The sequence below is a fragment of the Ctenopharyngodon idella genome, chromosome 5 (genome assembly GCF_019924925.1).
Source record: "Ctenopharyngodon idella isolate HZGC_01 chromosome 5, HZGC01, whole genome shotgun sequence".
Taxonomy (NCBI): domain Eukaryota; kingdom Metazoa; phylum Chordata; class Actinopteri; order Cypriniformes; family Xenocyprididae; genus Ctenopharyngodon; species Ctenopharyngodon idella.
In genome coordinates this window covers 42,606,499-42,625,421 of record NC_067224.1, presented here as the reverse complement: position 1 = coordinate 42,625,421, position 18,923 = coordinate 42,606,499, and the positions used below count along the sequence as shown (strand labels likewise).

The 18,923-nt window shown below is 37.5% G+C and overlaps 1 protein-coding gene across 6 annotated transcripts in view; it reads left to right on the top strand.

Annotated features, from left to right (window-relative positions):
* LOC127512724 (citron rho-interacting kinase-like) overlaps window positions 1–18,923 on the top strand; it is an 81,801-nt gene that overhangs the window by 45,338 nt on the left and 17,540 nt on the right. For 3 of the 6 annotated variants that reach the window (XM_051893920.1, XM_051893918.1, XM_051893917.1), the window contains exons 16-35: window positions 308–361; window positions 690–830; window positions 2,573–2,698; window positions 3,077–3,172; window positions 5,095–5,211; window positions 6,313–6,422; window positions 7,039–7,213; window positions 7,538–7,735; window positions 9,671–9,724; window positions 10,146–10,343; window positions 11,005–11,198; window positions 11,579–11,714; window positions 12,003–12,107; window positions 13,543–13,683; window positions 14,326–14,433; window positions 15,165–15,357; window positions 15,609–15,776; window positions 16,164–16,187; window positions 16,828–16,965; window positions 18,458–18,638. In XM_051893920.1, coding sequence (XP_051749880.1) covers window positions 308–361; window positions 690–830; window positions 2,573–2,698; window positions 3,077–3,172; window positions 5,095–5,211; window positions 6,313–6,422; window positions 7,039–7,213; window positions 7,538–7,735; window positions 9,671–9,724; window positions 10,146–10,343; window positions 11,005–11,198; window positions 11,579–11,714; window positions 12,003–12,107; window positions 13,543–13,683; window positions 14,326–14,433; window positions 15,165–15,357; window positions 15,609–15,776; window positions 16,164–16,187; window positions 16,828–16,965; window positions 18,458–18,638 — 2,657 coding nt within the window. The remainder of the gene's footprint in view (window positions 1–307; window positions 362–689; window positions 831–2,572; window positions 2,699–3,076; window positions 3,173–5,094; window positions 5,212–6,312; window positions 6,423–7,038; window positions 7,214–7,537; window positions 7,736–9,670; window positions 9,725–10,145; window positions 10,344–11,004; window positions 11,199–11,578; window positions 11,715–12,002; window positions 12,108–13,542; window positions 13,684–14,325; window positions 14,434–15,164; window positions 15,358–15,608; window positions 15,777–16,163; window positions 16,188–16,827; window positions 16,966–18,457; window positions 18,639–18,923) is intronic. The other 3 variants (XM_051893922.1, XM_051893921.1, XM_051893919.1) reach the window with 1 other exon arrangement.

Genomic DNA, 18,923 nt, shown 5'->3' with positions numbered 1-18,923 from the left:
ACACATAAGCACTAATATTACTTGTATTCAATATCTGCCTGATGCCAATAATGAATAAACAATGAACTGTTGGTCAGTACATGATAGAGTCAGCGATAATTCACACATCAGTAGATTTAGACGACAGTGTGATCATGTTCTAAACGTCAGTGTGTCCTGGTGCTAAACGTCTCTTTGAATCAGTCGTATGTCTCTGTCATTGACTTCACCTGCGCTGACGTTTAATTTCCTCTGATTACACCCTCCTCTGCTCTGATCGTCACAGTGTGTGAAATAAGAGTGACTTCATGAAGCTTCTGTGTTTCAGACGAACGGCGAACAGCAGCTGAAGATCCAGGAGCTGCAGGATAAACTCTCAAAGGTTGGTATTTCTTTCTTTATTTTTGATGTGTAATATGAATGCCTGTCTGTTTCATTATACTGTATATTAATAGTAATTAATAGCCTGTATGATACAGTGATTTTACAAAGACCAACAACACCTTGCTAATCTTTTTGCACACAAACACGGGCAAAAACACAAGCATCGGCATTGAAATGTGTTCTTTTGCCATGTATGTTTGAATAGACATCTGACCTTTAGAGGATGTGAAGTTCACAGTTTGACCTCTTGGCCCAAAACGATGTGTTATATGTATAATGCAATTCATATTTTGCACCTTTAATGAGTTTGACCTTTGACCCCGCAGGCGGTGAAGGCGAGCACTGAAGCCACGGAGCTGCTGCAGAACATCCGTCAGGCCAAAGAGCGTCTGGAGCGAGAACTGGAGCGTCTGCGCTGTAAATCTGACCCCAGTGACACACTGCGCAGACGCCTGCGAGAGACCGAGGTGAGACGGGTCACGCTCGAGTTTATAATGGCTGATGTTTACTCAGACATACTATATAAACAGAAAATTAATATTATGCCTTGACAAAGCTGCTGGTGGATTGTGGGACTGATACAAGAGAGAGTTAAAGCTTCTTTGAAAGGATTAACACAGTTATCAGCTGATACTGTATCTCAAAATGGACAAATGTTAGATAATTAATTGATTTATTAGTTTATCACTAGTGAAGGAGTGGAATGGATCAGTGTTCACACCATTATTAAAAAGGACAAAAGAAGTTATTACTACATATAACTACATACATTAACATGAATTTTAATTATATTAACAATAAACAATACTTCTAAAGCATTTATTAATCTTAGTTAATGTTAATTTCAACACTTCCTAATACATTACTAATACTATTAATTTTATTTAATGGACCTGAGCTTACATGAACTGACAATAAACTGTTTTTACTAACGTTAACATAGATTAATAAATACTATAACAAATGTATTGCTCATTATTAGTTAATGCATTAACCAACGTTAACTAATGGGACCTTATTGTAAAGTGTTACTAAGATTTTTATATTTATTTTATTTCTTGTTTAATTTTATTTATTATATTTAATTTTTATTTTATTTAATTTTATTTTTATTTTTTAATTTCATGTTTTATTATTTTATTTTATTTTATTCTTGTTTAATTTAATTTTTTATTTTATTTTCCATCTTGGGCCATATACAGGGAAAGCCTCGACAGGTGTCAGTCCATGTCATTTCATTTTATTTATTTATTACATATTTATGTATTTATATTTTTGTTTTGTTTGTGCATTGTGATTATTGTAAACTGTTACCAAGATTTTTATATTGACTTGCATGACAATTTGCCACATTTTTCATTTTTTTCTATTTTTTCTTTTCCGTTTTTTAAATAATTGTTATATTCTCAGCAATGATAATTATTAGAATTATTAATTATTACTTTCATTTAGTATTTTATTGAATTATATTATAAAATACTGTACACTTTTTATTTAAATAAGCATGTGCTACAATTCAAAAGTTTAAGTCTGTGAGACTTTTAATGTTTTTGAAATAAGACATTATAGCTCTTCTGCTCACCAAAGCTGCGTTTATTTGATCAAAAATACAGTAAAACAGTGAAATATTATTACAATGTAAATCAGCTGTTTTCTATGTGAATATATAGTAAAGTGTAATTTATTCCTGTGATCAAAGCTGAATTTTCAGCATCATTACTCCAGTCTTTAGTGTCACATGATCCTTCAGAAATCATTCTGATATGCTGATTTGATACTCAAGAAACTTTTTTTTTTTTTTTTTTCAAAATTATTTGATGAATAGAAAGTTTTAAAAAAGCATTTATCTGAAACAACGTATTTTTTTTTACATTATAAATATCTTTACTGTCACTTTTGATCAATTTAATGCATCCTTCTTGAATAAAAATATTAATTTCTTAAAATAAAAAATACTTTTGAGCAGTAGTGTATATACTGCAGAAAATACGATCATGATGTATTTCACAGTTATGATATTTTGTGGGTTAAATGTGCTCAATTGTCATGAAAATTCAATGCAAAAAATCTTAATGGTGCCAAAAACAGGTTTAAGTTTCTTTATGAAAAATATGAATTCATTCTTTTGTTTTTGGTGTGTAATAAGAACTTGACAGGCTTGATTCCTGAACCTATAATAAGTGTTAAATCTTTACTTTCTTACTGTCAGGAGGGCAGAAAGACTTTGGAAAACCAAGTGAAGCGTCTGGAGATGGTGGAGCGTCGAGAGAATAAACTGAAGGACGACATCCAGACTAAATCCCAACAGATCCAACAGATGGCTGAGAAGATACTGGTGAGAGAGACGGATCAGACTAGCAAAGATTAAACCACTAACACGCCTCCTTAACCAGCTGACCTCACACACACACACACACACAGGTCTCTCTTCACGTTTGTCTTTGCACCGTCATTCTTGTTTTCACCAGATTAGCAACTGACAACAGAACACACACTCACACTCACAGGATGTCCCATCTGCTGCCACACACACACACCTCTTCACCTCTCAATGAGGAACACACACACCTTCAGGCCGTCCCGTCCACCAGCTCAGGGCTTCTCAAAGCAAGTTCACTTCTTCACTTCACCTGCTGATGGGATTTTACTGCTGGGAAATCGTTGACTGTGTTTGTCACCTGACGGTGGACTGTGTGTGTGAATGTGTGTTTAGGAGCTGGAGGAGAACTTGCGGGAGACGCAGGCGACGGCGCAGAGGATGGAAGCACACCTGGTGCAGAAAGAGCGGCTTTACGAGGACAAAATCAAGGTAGAGTTGAGCACACTGAAGCACATCAAACTGAGCTGAATAACGACACGATTATCTTCTGTAGAGCTGCTTATGACTCATTTCTTATTTCATGAACTTTACACAGTTACTGAACTGAATTGATCTGAATAATAAGTCTATTGTCTTCTATAGAGCTGCTTTACAGCAGAATTTGAATTGGTCTCATATGTGATGAAGTTTGATTCTGTTATTTTCCTGTTTATTACCGTGAAGCTGCTTTGAAACGGTCTGTATTGTATGAAGCGCTATAGAAATAAAGCTGATGACTGGAGATGATTCTGACATTCAGAATAATGCGAGTGTCAGTCTGTAATGAAAGAGGAACACGACTACATTTCTCTTTTTTTTTTTTTTTTGCTGTCAGTGACTATCGATTGTGACTTTTTTGGGTGAATAAGATATTTTTTTTAAAGATTATTTATAGTAAACTTAAGTAGCTAATTTTTAAAGTTAAACATTATTACACACTTTCATGCTTAACAGAAATTTTTGAGGGATTATTTTGTTTAAGGGAGCTTTTCAAATACATTACTGTTTAAAGATTAAAAACAAAAAAGAAAATAATACTTATATTCAGCAAGGATGCATTAAATTACCCAAAAAGTGACATTTCTAATGTTACAAAAGATTCTGTTTCAAATAAATGCGGTTCTTTTTAACTTTCTATTCATCAAAGAATCCTGAAAAATAAAATGTACGACAACTTCCACAAAAATATGAAGTTTTCAACATTGATAATAATCATAAATGTTTCTTGAGCAGCAAATCAGTATATTAGAATGATTTCTGAAGGATCATGTGACACTGAAGATGCTGAAAATTCAGTTTTGACCACAGGAATAAATTACACTTCTTTCAAAAACATTAAATAATCTTACCAAACTAGGGTTGTGACGGTGAGGAAGTTTTCCCACCGGTCAATCGATGTGTGACAACACCGGTAATTTTAAATCTCTAATTCAAAAGTGAAAGTCAAATGCGCACAGCTGCACAGGCATTCATAACGGTGTGGAGAAGAGCGAGCATTTTCAATTAATTTAAATGAACTGAAAACGCTCCTTGCCAATAGACACGCACCATTATGAATGGCCATGCTTTCAAATTAGCGCCAATTCGGGGTGGCAAATGCTTGAATGGTGGGTAGGCGCTTTTACATTTTGCTTTGAAACCAAATCTTCTGCCATCGTCTTGTCAGTCAGCTCCTCACTCTCGTGATAAATGAAATCTGACTCTTGCTGTTTATCTCATTCGGCTCACGCTGCATTGATTAGATGCATTTTTTATTTGTAATGTCTGTTTTCTAACTGAACTACAAGATTTTTATTACTATAAAAAATCAAAACAACATAAAAATGACTTAACCGGTGTTGCAGCTAACATTGTGTTTTTATCAAACTTTTAAAAGGTAGTTTATAGATTATAATATCTTTAATCAAAATGTTTGTTCTTTAATGACCTTTTCCTTTTTTAAGAGTTTAACTTTATTCTGTTAAATAGTCTTTAAATCAAAGTGATGTCCACTTTTTGTCAAATCGTGTTTGTGTACAATGTGTCATAATTTATAACAAAGAATCACTGTGTCCATTACAGCTGTCATTACCATCACAAATTTAGAGGACAGATGAGTTTTTCCAAGTATAAAATGTCTGTTTGATGTTCATGAGTGAATGAGACTGATCTGTACCAGAGTTTGAACATCAGAAACATCATTCAGTAAAGATTTTCACAATAGATGTCATTGCCAAATCAGTTTCAAATCCATTTCTTCTCTTTTTATCATTCCAAAAACAATCTAATGCATAACCTTCACACACACACACTATCAGAACTCCAAATCATATTCATATCTGAATGTACATGCTGATCTGTTGATCCTCAAGTGTTTCCTGAAATCTGTGCAGGTTCTGGAGGCTCAGATGAAGGCGGATCTGGCTGATAAAGAGAGTCTGGAGCAGAAACGAGCTCAACACGAGGAAGAGGCGCGTGAGAAATGCAAACTCATCAGTGAGCAGAAAGCAGTGAGTGTCTCGTCTTCATCTCACGTTCATCTGAAGCTCGTGTTTCTCAGAGTTTAGTTGTGTTTGCTGTAGAGACACACCGACTAGTTCATCCGGCAGAATCTGATCATCTGACTTTAAGGATTTTGAGCTACTAGAGTCCAGTTTAAGACTGAAGCCTATCACGATCATGAAATGTGTGCTGACGATTAGTTGTCATATGAATAATTGGGATTAACAATTTAATTCTGTTTTGTTCATGTTACTTACAGTGTAAGATGACACATGATTTATTTTTAATTGAAATCATATAAAAAATAATAATAAAAATTATAATAAATGCATTAGATGGCATTCCAAGCGCTTAAATTTCTCTTATTTGGATGGAAAATTTGATTTGAATTTAAAGTGAACAATTTTTGCAGTTATCTCAAATAATTGCGATTAGAACCACGACCAGACGATTAATCAACGATCATGACAGGCCTAAAAAGCTTTATGGGTAATAAATGGATGTGTTCACTAATGAGTTTGCATGTTGATTGCAAACATTAAAAATTATATATTATATAATAAATTGTAAATTACACACACACACACACACACACACATATATATATATATATATATATATAAAAATTATATTATATAAGAGCCTCATTTATGATAGTAAAAAATATAATTTATAATTTTTATCATTTGATTTTGGGGTGAGATTCTCTTCATTTTCAAGCCTTTTAGCCCTTGATCCAGTTAACTAACTAGATTACCGTCGTGTGTCTTACAGCTGATCTCAGAGTCACATGCTCACTGTGTGAAACCACAGGGTTGTGATGCATTTTCAACATTTACATACTTCAGTAACACTATCTAACAAATAAAAGTCTGCTTTATTAAGAGTTTATCACTGGCAGCCAAATTTTTTTTTTTTTACAAATTTAATTTCTGAGTTTTAATTAACTCATTTTATGGGCTTTGATGTCCTGTTATTAAGTCAAGTGTGTGATTTACAACACTAGCGGCAACAAATGATGTTTCTAAACTGGTTTCTCAAACTCTCCTGCTGTCGCTTCAACTAACATATGTGTCCTGATGCTGGATTTTGTGCGTTTCTCTCTACAGACCATCAACGCCATGGACAATAAGATGAAGAGTCTGGAGCAGCGGATCGCTGAGCTCTCCGAGGCCAATAAACTGGCGGCCAACAGCAGCATTTACACACAGAAAAACATGTAAGAGCCCCAAACATGATGAAACTGGCCCAGTTCAGACCAGCTTGGGTTTCCAGACTGCTGTGTGCTGTGCAGGGTTATTATCATTAACTAAAACTTTCACACTGTGCACGTTTGCTGTGGTCCGAGTGCGACTTACTTAATTCTATCAAACCCTGGTATTTGCGTTCATCTTACATCATCACAAACGTGCACGGCGCATGATAGAAAACAGAACGCTAGTCAATATATTGTCTCTTTTTTTCATTAAATTGTTGCTATTATGCGCAGCAGAGTGAACAACACTTGTGTCTACTTTTTCTAGAAGTCTCTGGTTAAACCAGTTGTAGAAGTCTGAACATGGCTTAAATCAAGTGCTTTAGATTTAATGGGTGACGAAGGAATAGCAATATTTGAGGTTTTGCAATTTAGCCAAACAAAAACAATTGAGTAGTTTTGAGAAACGCCACCCAGGAGAAGCAGCAATGATTCTCAGGATGTTTCTGAAATGAGTTTATTGAAGGAGAAATCTATTTCCCCCCCTTTTACTGGAAATCAACACATCAAACACTCAAACATCATGTCTGTGTGCAGAGATCTGTCTGTAAGTCACAGTGTGTGCTGGTGTTTTCCTCAGGAAAGCTCAGGAGGAGATGATCTCAGAGCTGCGGCAGCAGAAGTTTTACCTGGAGTCTCAGGCGGGAAAACTAGAAGCTCAGAACGCCAAACTAGAGGAACATCTGGAGAAGATGAGCCAACAGGAACAGAGCAGGAAGAGCCGCATTTTGGAGCTGGAGACCAGACTGAGAGAGGTGAGAGGATATCACTGACCAAAATTTATACCAGAAAAGTGAGGATAGTTTAAAAGACACTTAAAGAGGGCCCATAATGCTTTATTACATGCTCATCTTTCTTTAGCGTGTAATGTTGCTGTTTAGAGCATGAAAAAGTTCTTCTCTATATCAGTGTCAGTGTTTCTGAACTCCCTGAAACGCCTCCATTGTAGTCTTGAGTTTTCTTCACAGTATTCCTCATTTAAATAATTCATACGCAGAATAAAGGGGCGGGGCCTGGTTGAGTTAGTAGTGTGTTGAAACTGACGGTTATGTTTTGACCGCATGGTGTGTGTGTTTCAGATGGGTCTAGAGCATGAGGAGCAGAAGCTGGAGATCAAGCGTCAGGTGACGGAGCTTACGCTGTCACTACAGGAGAGAGAATCTCAGATCAGCAGCCTGCAGGCCGCGCGACACGCGCTGGAGAGCCAGTTACAGCAGGCCAAGACTGAACTGGAGGAGACGACGGCCGAGGCCGAGGAGGAGATCACTGCACTGAGAGTGAGACACGTGCAGATCACAGGGATTCACTGACGCTTAAATATTTAATTGAAGTACCCCTGAGAGTTTAAAGCAGGGGTGGGGAACGTTGATCCTGGAGGGTTTATCTCCAACCCTGAAAAAAACACTCACCTGCCTGTAACTTTAGTAATCCTGAAGACCTTGATTAGCTTCAGGTGTGTTTAATTAGGGTTGGATCTAAACTCTGCATGACAATAGAGTACCTCAGGGATGACGTGTTTTTGTATGCAAAACCCGGAAGCGAGCATTTTAGGACTTCCAGTTCCATCGCCCTGAAGTCAATGGGTTTTTTGAATGGGTTTTTGCTAAATCGCCTGAAATAAGGTCTGTGGTTAACAAAGCCTCTACAAATTTTCACGTTTTGATCTATGACATAAAACACACCAGTTATAACCCACTTTTAAACCTTTATTGTGTCTTAAAAACGGCGGTTTTTTAACAAGTTGCTAAAAGGGACTACTTCCTTTGGCGGGGACTTTAGATGTCATCATGACAAACATAAGACTTGAAATTGATACGGCCATAGCTAGTGCTTCTGAGATGGTAAGCGCGGGTTTTTTTCTGGCGAATTGGCAAATGGTATGCAAACACAGTATACAATCAAACATAATACAGTGAAAGATAATCTTTAAAGTTTATTTGGGGCACAATGATCAAGCATAAGAATTTTTAAACACAAAGAAAATAATATTAAGGTTTATATAAAGTAAGTAAGTAAATTTTATTTATAAAGCACATTTAAACATAGCAGAGCTATCCAAAGTGCTGAACAGAGTAAGGAAACATAAAATAAAATAAAACAGAGTAAAACCAAACAAAACAGTCAATAAACAGAAGAATAGTAATAAGTAAATATTAAAAAGCCAGGGAGTAGAGATATGTTTTCAATTTTGATTTAAAAATGGTAATCGAAGGTGCAAGGCGGATGTCCAAAGGCAATTGATTCCATAGACGGGGGGCGGCAACAGAAAAAGCTCTATCTCCCTTAGTTTTTAGACGGGAGCGTGGAATATATAATAGAGCCCTGACTGAAGATCTTAAAAGTCTGGAGGATGACAGAGGTGTAAGAAGATCTTTAAGATAAAATGGGGCTTGATCATTAATAGCTTTAAAAACAAACAACAGAATTTTAAACTGGATTCTAAAATGGATCGGAAGCCAATGAAGCGAAGCTAAAATTGGGGTGACATGATCATATTTCTTTGTCCCAGTCAACATCCATCTGGAGGCGTGCAAGCGATGACTGAGGAAGACCCAGATACAATGAGTTACAGTAATCTAAGCGTGAAGTAATAAAAGCATGAATAACCTTCTCCAAGTCTTGGAATGACTAAAACGATTTAAGTTTGGAAATAGTCCTTAATTGATAAAAACTGTTCTTAACAACAGAATTAATTAAACTAAAATTTACTAAAACACAATTAGCTAAAATGAAAACAGAAAATATAAAAATAAAAACTAATTTATATATATATATATATATATATATATATATATATATTTTATTTAAAAGCACTTTCCAGCACCTTTAAAATAAAAAATATTTTTAAAATAAAACATATACTGTATAATACATATACTTTTTTTTTTTTAATATATATTTCTGTAAAAAATAAAGCACCTTCAAAATGAAAATAAATATTTTTAAAATAACTATACATTTATATTTATACTACAATAGATATATTTCACTGGCTCATAGCAATGAAGAACCAAAAACTGTTACATTTTAAAGGTCAAAAAGGGTGTAAAATGGTCATGAAAGGATTTTTTTTGGAAACCTGGACTGTGATTTATTAATGTGACTTCAGTGTTAAACATGTAGAATATGAGAATACTGCGTCTCTGTACGACACACACACAGACGTACACCACAGTGCTCTCACTGATCATGTGTGTGTCCTTCTCCTTCAGGCCCACAGAGATGAGATTCAACGCAAGTTTGACGCGCTGAGGGACAGCTGTTCGGTAAGTGTGTGTTTTCTGTGCTAAGATTTCCCACAATCCCCTGTGCTCTGTGGGCTATGGTTCTCTGCGGTTGTAGTTGAGATGGAAAGAAGTGCAGCAGAGGCACGTTGTGCTCGCTTGCGTGATTTCAAGCTCTCCGTTTGGCTTGAGGATCCTCAGGGATTGGGTAGAGAGAAATTATTGATTAAAACAGCCGAAGAAAGAAGAGATCGAAACAGTCGGTATCTTCTTCTCTTGGCCAAAATATTATATATACCCAAAAATGTATATATAATATTCCAGCAGTGTCCGAATAGAGAGTGATTATGGTAGATTGACTCTAATGAATGGAATTATGTGTGTGATGGATAACCAGCATAATCATACATATTGATTAGGTTGTCAGTGAGGATGATGATGTGAATGAGTCTCTCTGTCGCAGGTGATCACAGACCTGGAGGAGCAGTTGACCCAGCTGACCCAGGAGAACGCAGAGCTGAACCGGCAGAACTTCTACCTGTCCAAACAGCTGGACGAGCTGACGGTGGAGAACGAGGAACAACAGCAGCTCAGTCAGGACGTGGACCGTCTGCGCAGAGAGGTGGCCGACAGAGAGATGCACCTCAACAACCAGAAACAGGTGCATCATCTGCACACTCAATCCTCGATATGTGGAGCAAAAAGTGAAGTGAATCTGGTTATCTTTGCATTCACGATTCCATGAAAGTGGAGTCACACCTCTTTGTGGTCCGTTTTAGTTCATCTCCGTTTCCATCGCACACACTTGTACTCTTGTGTATCTAAAATCTAAAAGTAAAAAAATTATGTTGCATAAAATAAGGAAAATAAAGCTCTTTAGTTTTAAAACATATAATGCAATACAATGATGATTGAGAGATGAACAAATAAACCTTCCTCAAAGACTGATGATCATATTTGATACTCATGATTTTTCTAAAAAATGATGTCTGGATAATCAAGTAATTGATTTCAAAGTTATTTTCTTTTAAAATATCTGGTTGAATAAAAAAATCAAATGTCATACATGGTATAACCACTAGATGGCAGCATAGGCCCTTTTTTTTTTTTTTTTTTTAAACGGGATTGAGAAAACTTGTTGCTGAAAACACTGTTTGCTGAGAACTCTTTTTTTCAGGTATTATTACTTTTAGTTGGTATTGCATTTGGATGTATATATTTAGACATGTTTGTACAATTTGTAAAGATTGTAAAACCCCTGAAGCTCCTCCATCTACAGAATGAGCTGTATTATAGGACGCAGTGTGTGTGTGTTTTTGCAGAACATCGAGACCCTGAAGACCACGTGCAGCATGCTGGAGGAGCAGGTTGTGGAGCTGGAGAGTCTGAACGATGAGCTCCTGGAGAAGGAAAGACAGTGGGAAAACTGGAGATCCACCCTGGAGGACGAGAAGAACCAGGCGGAGCGCAGGACCCGAGACATGCAGAGACTGCTGGACAACGAGAAGCAGAACAGGTGACGCAAGCACATGGTTACACACGTACAGGATATTTTCAATACAACTTGTATCACAAACAGTGTTGCCAAGTCCGCGGTTTTCCCACCGAATTGGGCTACTTCAACAGTGTTGCTGTGGGTTGCTTTTCATGTCCGCGGGTTGAAGCGACCCCAGTAACGTGATATTTAACCCCTGGAATGCTAATTTTACCAGGGGCACCCTGCCAAAAAAATGCAGATTTTACCCCATGGAACGTGATTTTTACCGGGAGGACCCTTACCGATCCCTTATCACAAACCCCCTTGAAGTGTCATCATGCTGTAGACAGGCTTAAACTCGACACAGACTAAAGTTTTCTCAGTAGGCAGCGTGGTTTGACGTGTCTGTGTTCCTCCAGGTTGCGAGCGGACCAGCGCAGTACAGAGTCTCGGCAGGCGGTTGAACTGGCCGTACGGGAACACAAGGCCGAGATCGTGGCTTTGCAGCAGGCCCTGAAAGAGCAGAGACTGAAAGCAGAAAGTCTGTCTGATACTGTGAGTTACACAAACACACCCACAATGTTTTATCACGGTTTGCTCCGGCCCTCCGTCTGCGATTATTAATATTCATGCCAATATGGAGTTTAACAAGCCACGATTAGCCGCCACAGCTGATGGAGATTAATTAAACACTGAGGTGCACATGAACACGTCACTGCGCATTAGCTGAACACAGTGAATAACAAAACCCTTCTGTTCCCTCAGATCAGCACTTCTGTTTGACGCGTTGATAGGTTGTGCTGTTGTTATGAGTTGTTTATTGTGTTGTGGTGTTGTTTTCAGCTCAATGACCTGGAGAAGAAACATGCCATGTTAGAGATGAATGCAAGGAGCCTCCAGCAGAAACTTGAGACGGAGAGAGAACTCAAACAAAGACTCATGGAAGAGGTGAACAACACACACTTGTGTATCTGCTGTATATGGAGACCGGCCGTAGACTTGAATTGTTCTCAAATTATAACAATATAATATATTGTATATTATAATATAATAAAATAAAATAAGATTTAAAACATATATATGTGTAGTATATATGCAAGAAATAATATACGTGTCCTCAATTTATAATTACAGACACTATTATATAATATTGTACATTATATATAATATTTCAAACACACACACACACACACACACACATACGTATATATGCAGCATATGCAAAATAATATACAAAAATGTTTATTTACAATATAAAATATTGTATTTCATAATATGATAAATATATGCAAAATAATTAAGTTATATTACATGCATATATGTTTTTAAAATATATGCAAAAATAATACATGTTCTCAAATTATAATTGTACAGACCCTATAATATAATATAAAATATTGTATTATAATATATATATAATCAATATAATCATTAAAAATTAAAAATCATATTAAAAACATATAATATATATGCAATAAATATGCAGTAATTTAATCCTCAATAATCCTCAATTTATAATTGCATACACTATAATATAATATTATTGTATATTATATATAATATATTTCAAACACACATTTATTTAGTATATTCAGTGTGTGTGTGTGTGTGTGTGTATATAGAGATATATATATATATATATAGTATATATTTAATAATAATATACAAAAATATTTTAAAGTTATATATTAATATTGAAAACATATAATATATGCAGTATATATGCAAAAATAATACTTATGTTCTCAAATTATTTTACAGACCCTATAATATAATATAATATATATGCAAAATTAAGTAAAATCATTAAAAATTATATTAAAAATATATTAAAATATATGCAGTATATATGCAAAAAATAATCTATATGTTTTCAAATTATAATTACAGACACTATAATATAATATATTGTATATTATAATATAATAAAACAATTAAGATAAAGCAAGAAAAAACATATAATTTATTTATATTTTATGTGCAGTATATATGCAAAATAATTTTAAAAAATATTTGTTTACTTAATTATTATTGCATTTTACACCTGGTTATACTTTAAGTCTGTTATGTCTCAGTTTACACTTGCTGTTAACATCTGTATCAGGTGAACAGACAGATATTTGAGATTTGCAGTATAAACTCTGTGTTCCAGACCACAGTGAAGGACCATCTGCTGATCTAAATCACTGCAAAAAAACACCCTTGATCACAATGTCTGTAAAATACATCTCAAAAACTGAGAAAATGGCTGAAATCAAACACATATTAGCACAAGACATCGCTATTAAGTTGTGAGTGATTCATGTAGTCATTAAATCACACATTACTACCAGGTCTTTTCTGGACTGATGGATGTGTGTGTTTGTATGTTTGTGTGTGTCAGCAAGGGAAACTGCAGCAGCAGATGGACCTGCAGAAGACTCATATCTTCAGACTGACGCAGGGGCTGCAGGATGCGCTGGACCAGACCGACCTGCTCAAGACGGAAAGAACCGACCTCGAGTACCAGCTAGAGAACATCCAGGTGTCAACACACACACACACACACACTTGTATATGTGGTTTACGGGGACTCTCCATAGATGTAATGGTTTTTATACTGTACAAACTGTACACTCTCTCCCCCTACACTAACCCTAACACTAACCCTACCCATCACAGGAAACATTCTGCATTTTTTTTTATAAAAAAAAAAAAAAAAAAAAACACTGTTTAGTATGTTTGCACTTCAACTTTAACAATGTGACATATTTCTGCGTGAAACTGAATATGTGGCATGAATAATGTGGAACAGATTGACATAATTATATTATTATAATTATATTTGATTCGATCATGAAGGATGAGCTGTAATATTATCAGTGGACTCACAGTCAGTCACGGAAAACCTAAAAATATCAAGGAATTTAGTTGAAATTTACAGTTTGTCAATAGAAAGTAATCCAAGTAAAGTCACAGAAATTTCTGTGTATATTCTGAGCTCTAAAATGTCTCACTTACTAATAATTTCTCTTTCTGCACATATTCTCTATAAATTAATCCTTTTCCAGCAATCCTGATGGGAAAATAATGTACATCTTTATTTTGTGACACTGTCCAGTCATTAGGGTTAATTAATGTCACATAAGAACTGGTCTTTGTCTTCATGTTCTTCATCTCTCCTCAGGCCGTCTACTCTCACGAGAAAGTGAAAATGGAGGGAACCATCTCACAGCAGACCAAACTCATCGACTTCCTGCAGGCCAAGATGGACCAACCAAGCAAGAAGAAGAAGGTATGAGAGACAGAAGGAGTTTGAAAATGAGAAAGACAGAGACAGGAAGTGTGAGCGACGAGAGGAGGATGTTAATGAGCTCATGACAGCGGCGCGTCTCCTCAGGGTGTCTCAGAGTTCATCTCATTCATAAAATCTCATTACAGTCTGATGTGTGTTTAAGACTCTCTGTGTGTGTGTGAATCTTTGTTTGATTTAGTCTGGAATGAACCATTTCTCTGTTTTACGGAATAATTAATTTTTATTTATTTTTAAAAAAAAAATAATGTTTTTGAAAGTCTCTTCTGCTCACCAAGGCTGCATTTATTTGATCAAAAATTCAGTAAAAACAGAAATAATTTGAAATATTATTCCAATTTAAATCAGCTGTTTTCTATGTGAATATATAGTAAAGTGTAATTTATTTTTGTGATCGAAGCTGAATTTTCAGCATCATTACTCCAGTCTTCAGTGTCACATGATCCTTCAGAAATCATGTGTTCTTTGTAGGCTGTATGGACCTTTGAAATAATTGAAATCATTTGGCGAAGTGATATGGAACTGTAATGCGGTCAAAACCTACTTTAGCTGTTCATTTACTGCAAAACAATTGCATATCTTAGAACATTGGTCAGCCAATCAGAATCAAGCATTCAGCAGCCCCCTTGTATAAAGATTAATAATACTGGTTATCGGTTATAATGTGAACATGATTGTCAGCTGTTGCGTGTCATGTGCTCTGTGTGTTTTAGGGTATATTCGGTCGTCGTCGTGAGGAGGTGGGCGTCACTGCTAACGGTGCCACCGCCGTGTCGTCTCAGCCCGCCATGCCTCTCCAGTACAGCGACATGAAGTCGGCGCTGGAGAAAGAGAGATCGCGCTGCTCGGAGCTGGAGGAGGCGCTGCAGAAGATGAGGATCGAGCTGCGCTCCTTACGGGAAGAGGGTGAGACATTCAGTATGTCTTTTCTTTCACTCCAACAATGTTTTTCTGTTAAACAGCAACACAAATGAATTTGTACTGCGACACAGAGGTTGTGTGCGTTTATCCAGCAGCCGCAATCACAAACAATATAGTGGAGATTCATGTTGGCTATCACACTGTGTAGTATCTGTCTTACATATTTCCTGCTGTTTCCTTCAGATGTTGTTCATGTAGTTTGATGTTGCTGACGATCTTCTCTCTGTGTCTCTCAGCGGCTCATTTTAAAGCGCAGGAGCACGTGGCTCCGTCCACGCCGGCGTCGGCCCGTCAGCAGATCCTCATGTCAGCCATCGTGAAGTCTCCGGAGCGGCAGCCCAATCCCAGCAGCCTCCTGAACCCGTCCACCTCGGCCCGTCGCAAAGAGAGCTCCACGCCGGAGGGTCAGTACAGTCACGTGACCCTGAAATAAGTCCAAATACAGTTATGTGATTGGTCGTTTCTGAAAATACTGGTAGAATAAAGTCTTCAGCTGCAGATATTGTATTCTCTGTCGGTCTGGTCTTAACGTGAATGATTCATCAGTGCAAATCATTTAAAAAAACAGCTTCATCACTCCTGTTTCAACAGGTCCCAACTAAAGTGTGTATGTATGTGAGCGCAGGATCACAGTCGTCTCTAGATGAGGAATATTTCAGTAGTTTTTATTTCGAGTTCTCTCTCTCGCTGGTTCTGTCTCTCTTCATGTTTCTGTTCTGTCCTGCACTCTTGCTTTCTTTCTGCGTCCTGCTCCGTCGAATCTGAGAGCTGTTTCTCTTCTGCTCTTTCAGAGAAGAGGAGGGTGACGTTCGAAAGTAAGTGTCTTTCTGTCTTCATCTCCGTTTCTGTCACTCATCATCATTTGCTGTCGCTCTGAGATCGGCTCGGATGCATGTAGTTTAGGGTTGATGGGAGTCAGATCTGATGATGAAAAAACGCAGAACAGCCTAGCAACTGCATAGCAACACCCTAGCAACTGCATAGCAACACCTTGGCACTGTAGCATCATGAGTTTTGCACAGGCAGATGTTAAAATAGTTTTAATTGCTGTTTGAACTACATATGTATTTTTTTTTAAATTAGTCATTAGTTGTGTGAGTTTTATTTTCAAACACTTTCTCATGTTTGATTTGTGCAGTTCACACACACTTAATCTCTCAGTATTTTTTGCTCTCAAGATTTCTGCTTTTCCATCTTTCTTTTATTCTTGAGGCTGAAGCGCACGGACCTGCATGTGACCGTCTTCACTCTCGATGATGTCTCTCTTGGCTTGTTTTGCTCAGATAAAGACGGTCTTGCATATGGTTTTGTTCTGGTCGATGAGGCCGTTGCTGTTGATTTCTGACATCATTCACACTCAAGAGGACATTACTAACACATACTAACTGTCTCACTCTCTGTGTGTGTGTGTGTGTGTGTGTGTGTGTGTGTGTGTGTGTGTGTGTGTGTGTATAGAGTACGGCCGGCGTGTGAAGGAACGAATGCACCACAACATCCCTCATCGCTTCACAGTGGGGCTGAACATGAGGGCGGCAAAATGTGCTGTCTGTCTGGATACTGTTCACTTCGGCCGACAAGCTGCAACGTGCCTGGGTATGAACACACACACACACAAGCAGAAGACAGACACACACACACACACACAAGCAGAAGACAGACACACACACACACACACACACACACACAAGCAGAAGACAGACACACACACACACACACAAGCAGAAGACAGACACACACACACAAGCAGAAGACAGACACACACACACACACACACACACAAGCAGAAGACAGACACACACACACAAGTAGAAGACAGACACACACACACAAGCAGAAGACAGACACAAACACACACACACACACAAAAGACAGACACAAACACACACACAGAAAAAACACACCTGCACACACAGAAAACAGACACACATACACAGAAAAACACACTCGCACACAGAAAATACACACTCACAGAAAACACACACACCTGCACACACAGATAACACACACACCTGCACAGAAAAACACACTTGCACACATAGAAAACACACTCGCACACAGAAAAAACACACTCACAGAAAACACACACACCTGCACACAGAAAAAAACACTTGCACACAGAAAACACACACACCTGCACACACAGAAAACACACTTGCACACACAGAAAACACACACTTGCACACACAGAAAACACACACCTGCACACACAGAACAACACTTGCACACACAGAAAACACACTTACAGAAAACACACACACACACCTGCACACAGAAAGCACACACACCTGCACACACAGACCTACACAGAAAACCACACCTGCACACACAGAAAAACACTTGCACACACAGAAAACACACACCTGCACACACAGAAAAAAACACTTGCACACACAGAAAAAACACACTTGCACACAGAAAACACACACACCTGCACACACAGAAAACACACTTGCACACACAGAAAAAACACATTCACAGAAATAACACACTCACAGAAAACACACACACACCTGCACACAGAAAGCACACACACCTGCACACACAGATAACACACAGACCTACACAGAAAACACACTTGCACACACAGAAAACACATAAAACACACACCTGCACACACAGAAAACGCACACCACTCCTGCACAAAGAAAAAACACACTCACAGAAAACACACACATCTGCACACAGAAAAAACACACTCGCACACAGAAAACACACACATGCACACACAGAAAACACACTCTCAGAAAACAGACACAAACACACACACTTGCACACTCATAGAAAAAACACAGAGAGAAAACACACTTACAGAAAACAAACACACTCGCACACACAGAACGTTGCTGACCTAAAACACCTAAAAATGTGCTCATGTTAAAGATGTCTGATGACTTGGTATTTTTTCATTCCACTTCCTTGCGTTAATATTTGAAATCGTGTTCAGAGTGAACGGCCCTTAGAACGTGTTTGTACCTTTAATGATTCTTGGATTTTAAGTAGTAGGAGTCAGTTTGTATATTTGTCTTTCTCATCTGCTCCCATCACTCATCTCTCTGTTTACCTTCTGATCTCGTCTCTCCGTCAGAGTGTCGTACTCTCTGCCACCCCAAGTGTTCTCCGTGTCTGCCCGCGACCTGCGGTCTTCCTGCGGAGTTCGCCTCACACTTCACAGAGGCTCTGTGTCGAGATAAAGCCAGCTCACCCGCCCTGCAGGTCAAAGAGGCGTCGGGTCACGTGCGTCTGGAGGGCTGGATGAAGCAGCCCAGGTGGGGTTATGATGATGGACCTGATGATCGTGTGTGTTTGTATCATGTTACGGGTCAATTTGACTCATTGGAACCTGGAAGACTAATTCCCTTGAGATTTTCCTATGGGGTTTTATAATGGGTGTTTTCAGTTTATGAGTAAAATAAGGTCTATGGAAAACATAACTTGATGATACTTTGATGTTTTGTTCTATAACGTGAACTGCACACACTCACACCCCAAACTGTCTTAACTAGATACTTATTAGAAACATTTTCAAAAATAAACATAACAGCTTCAAAATT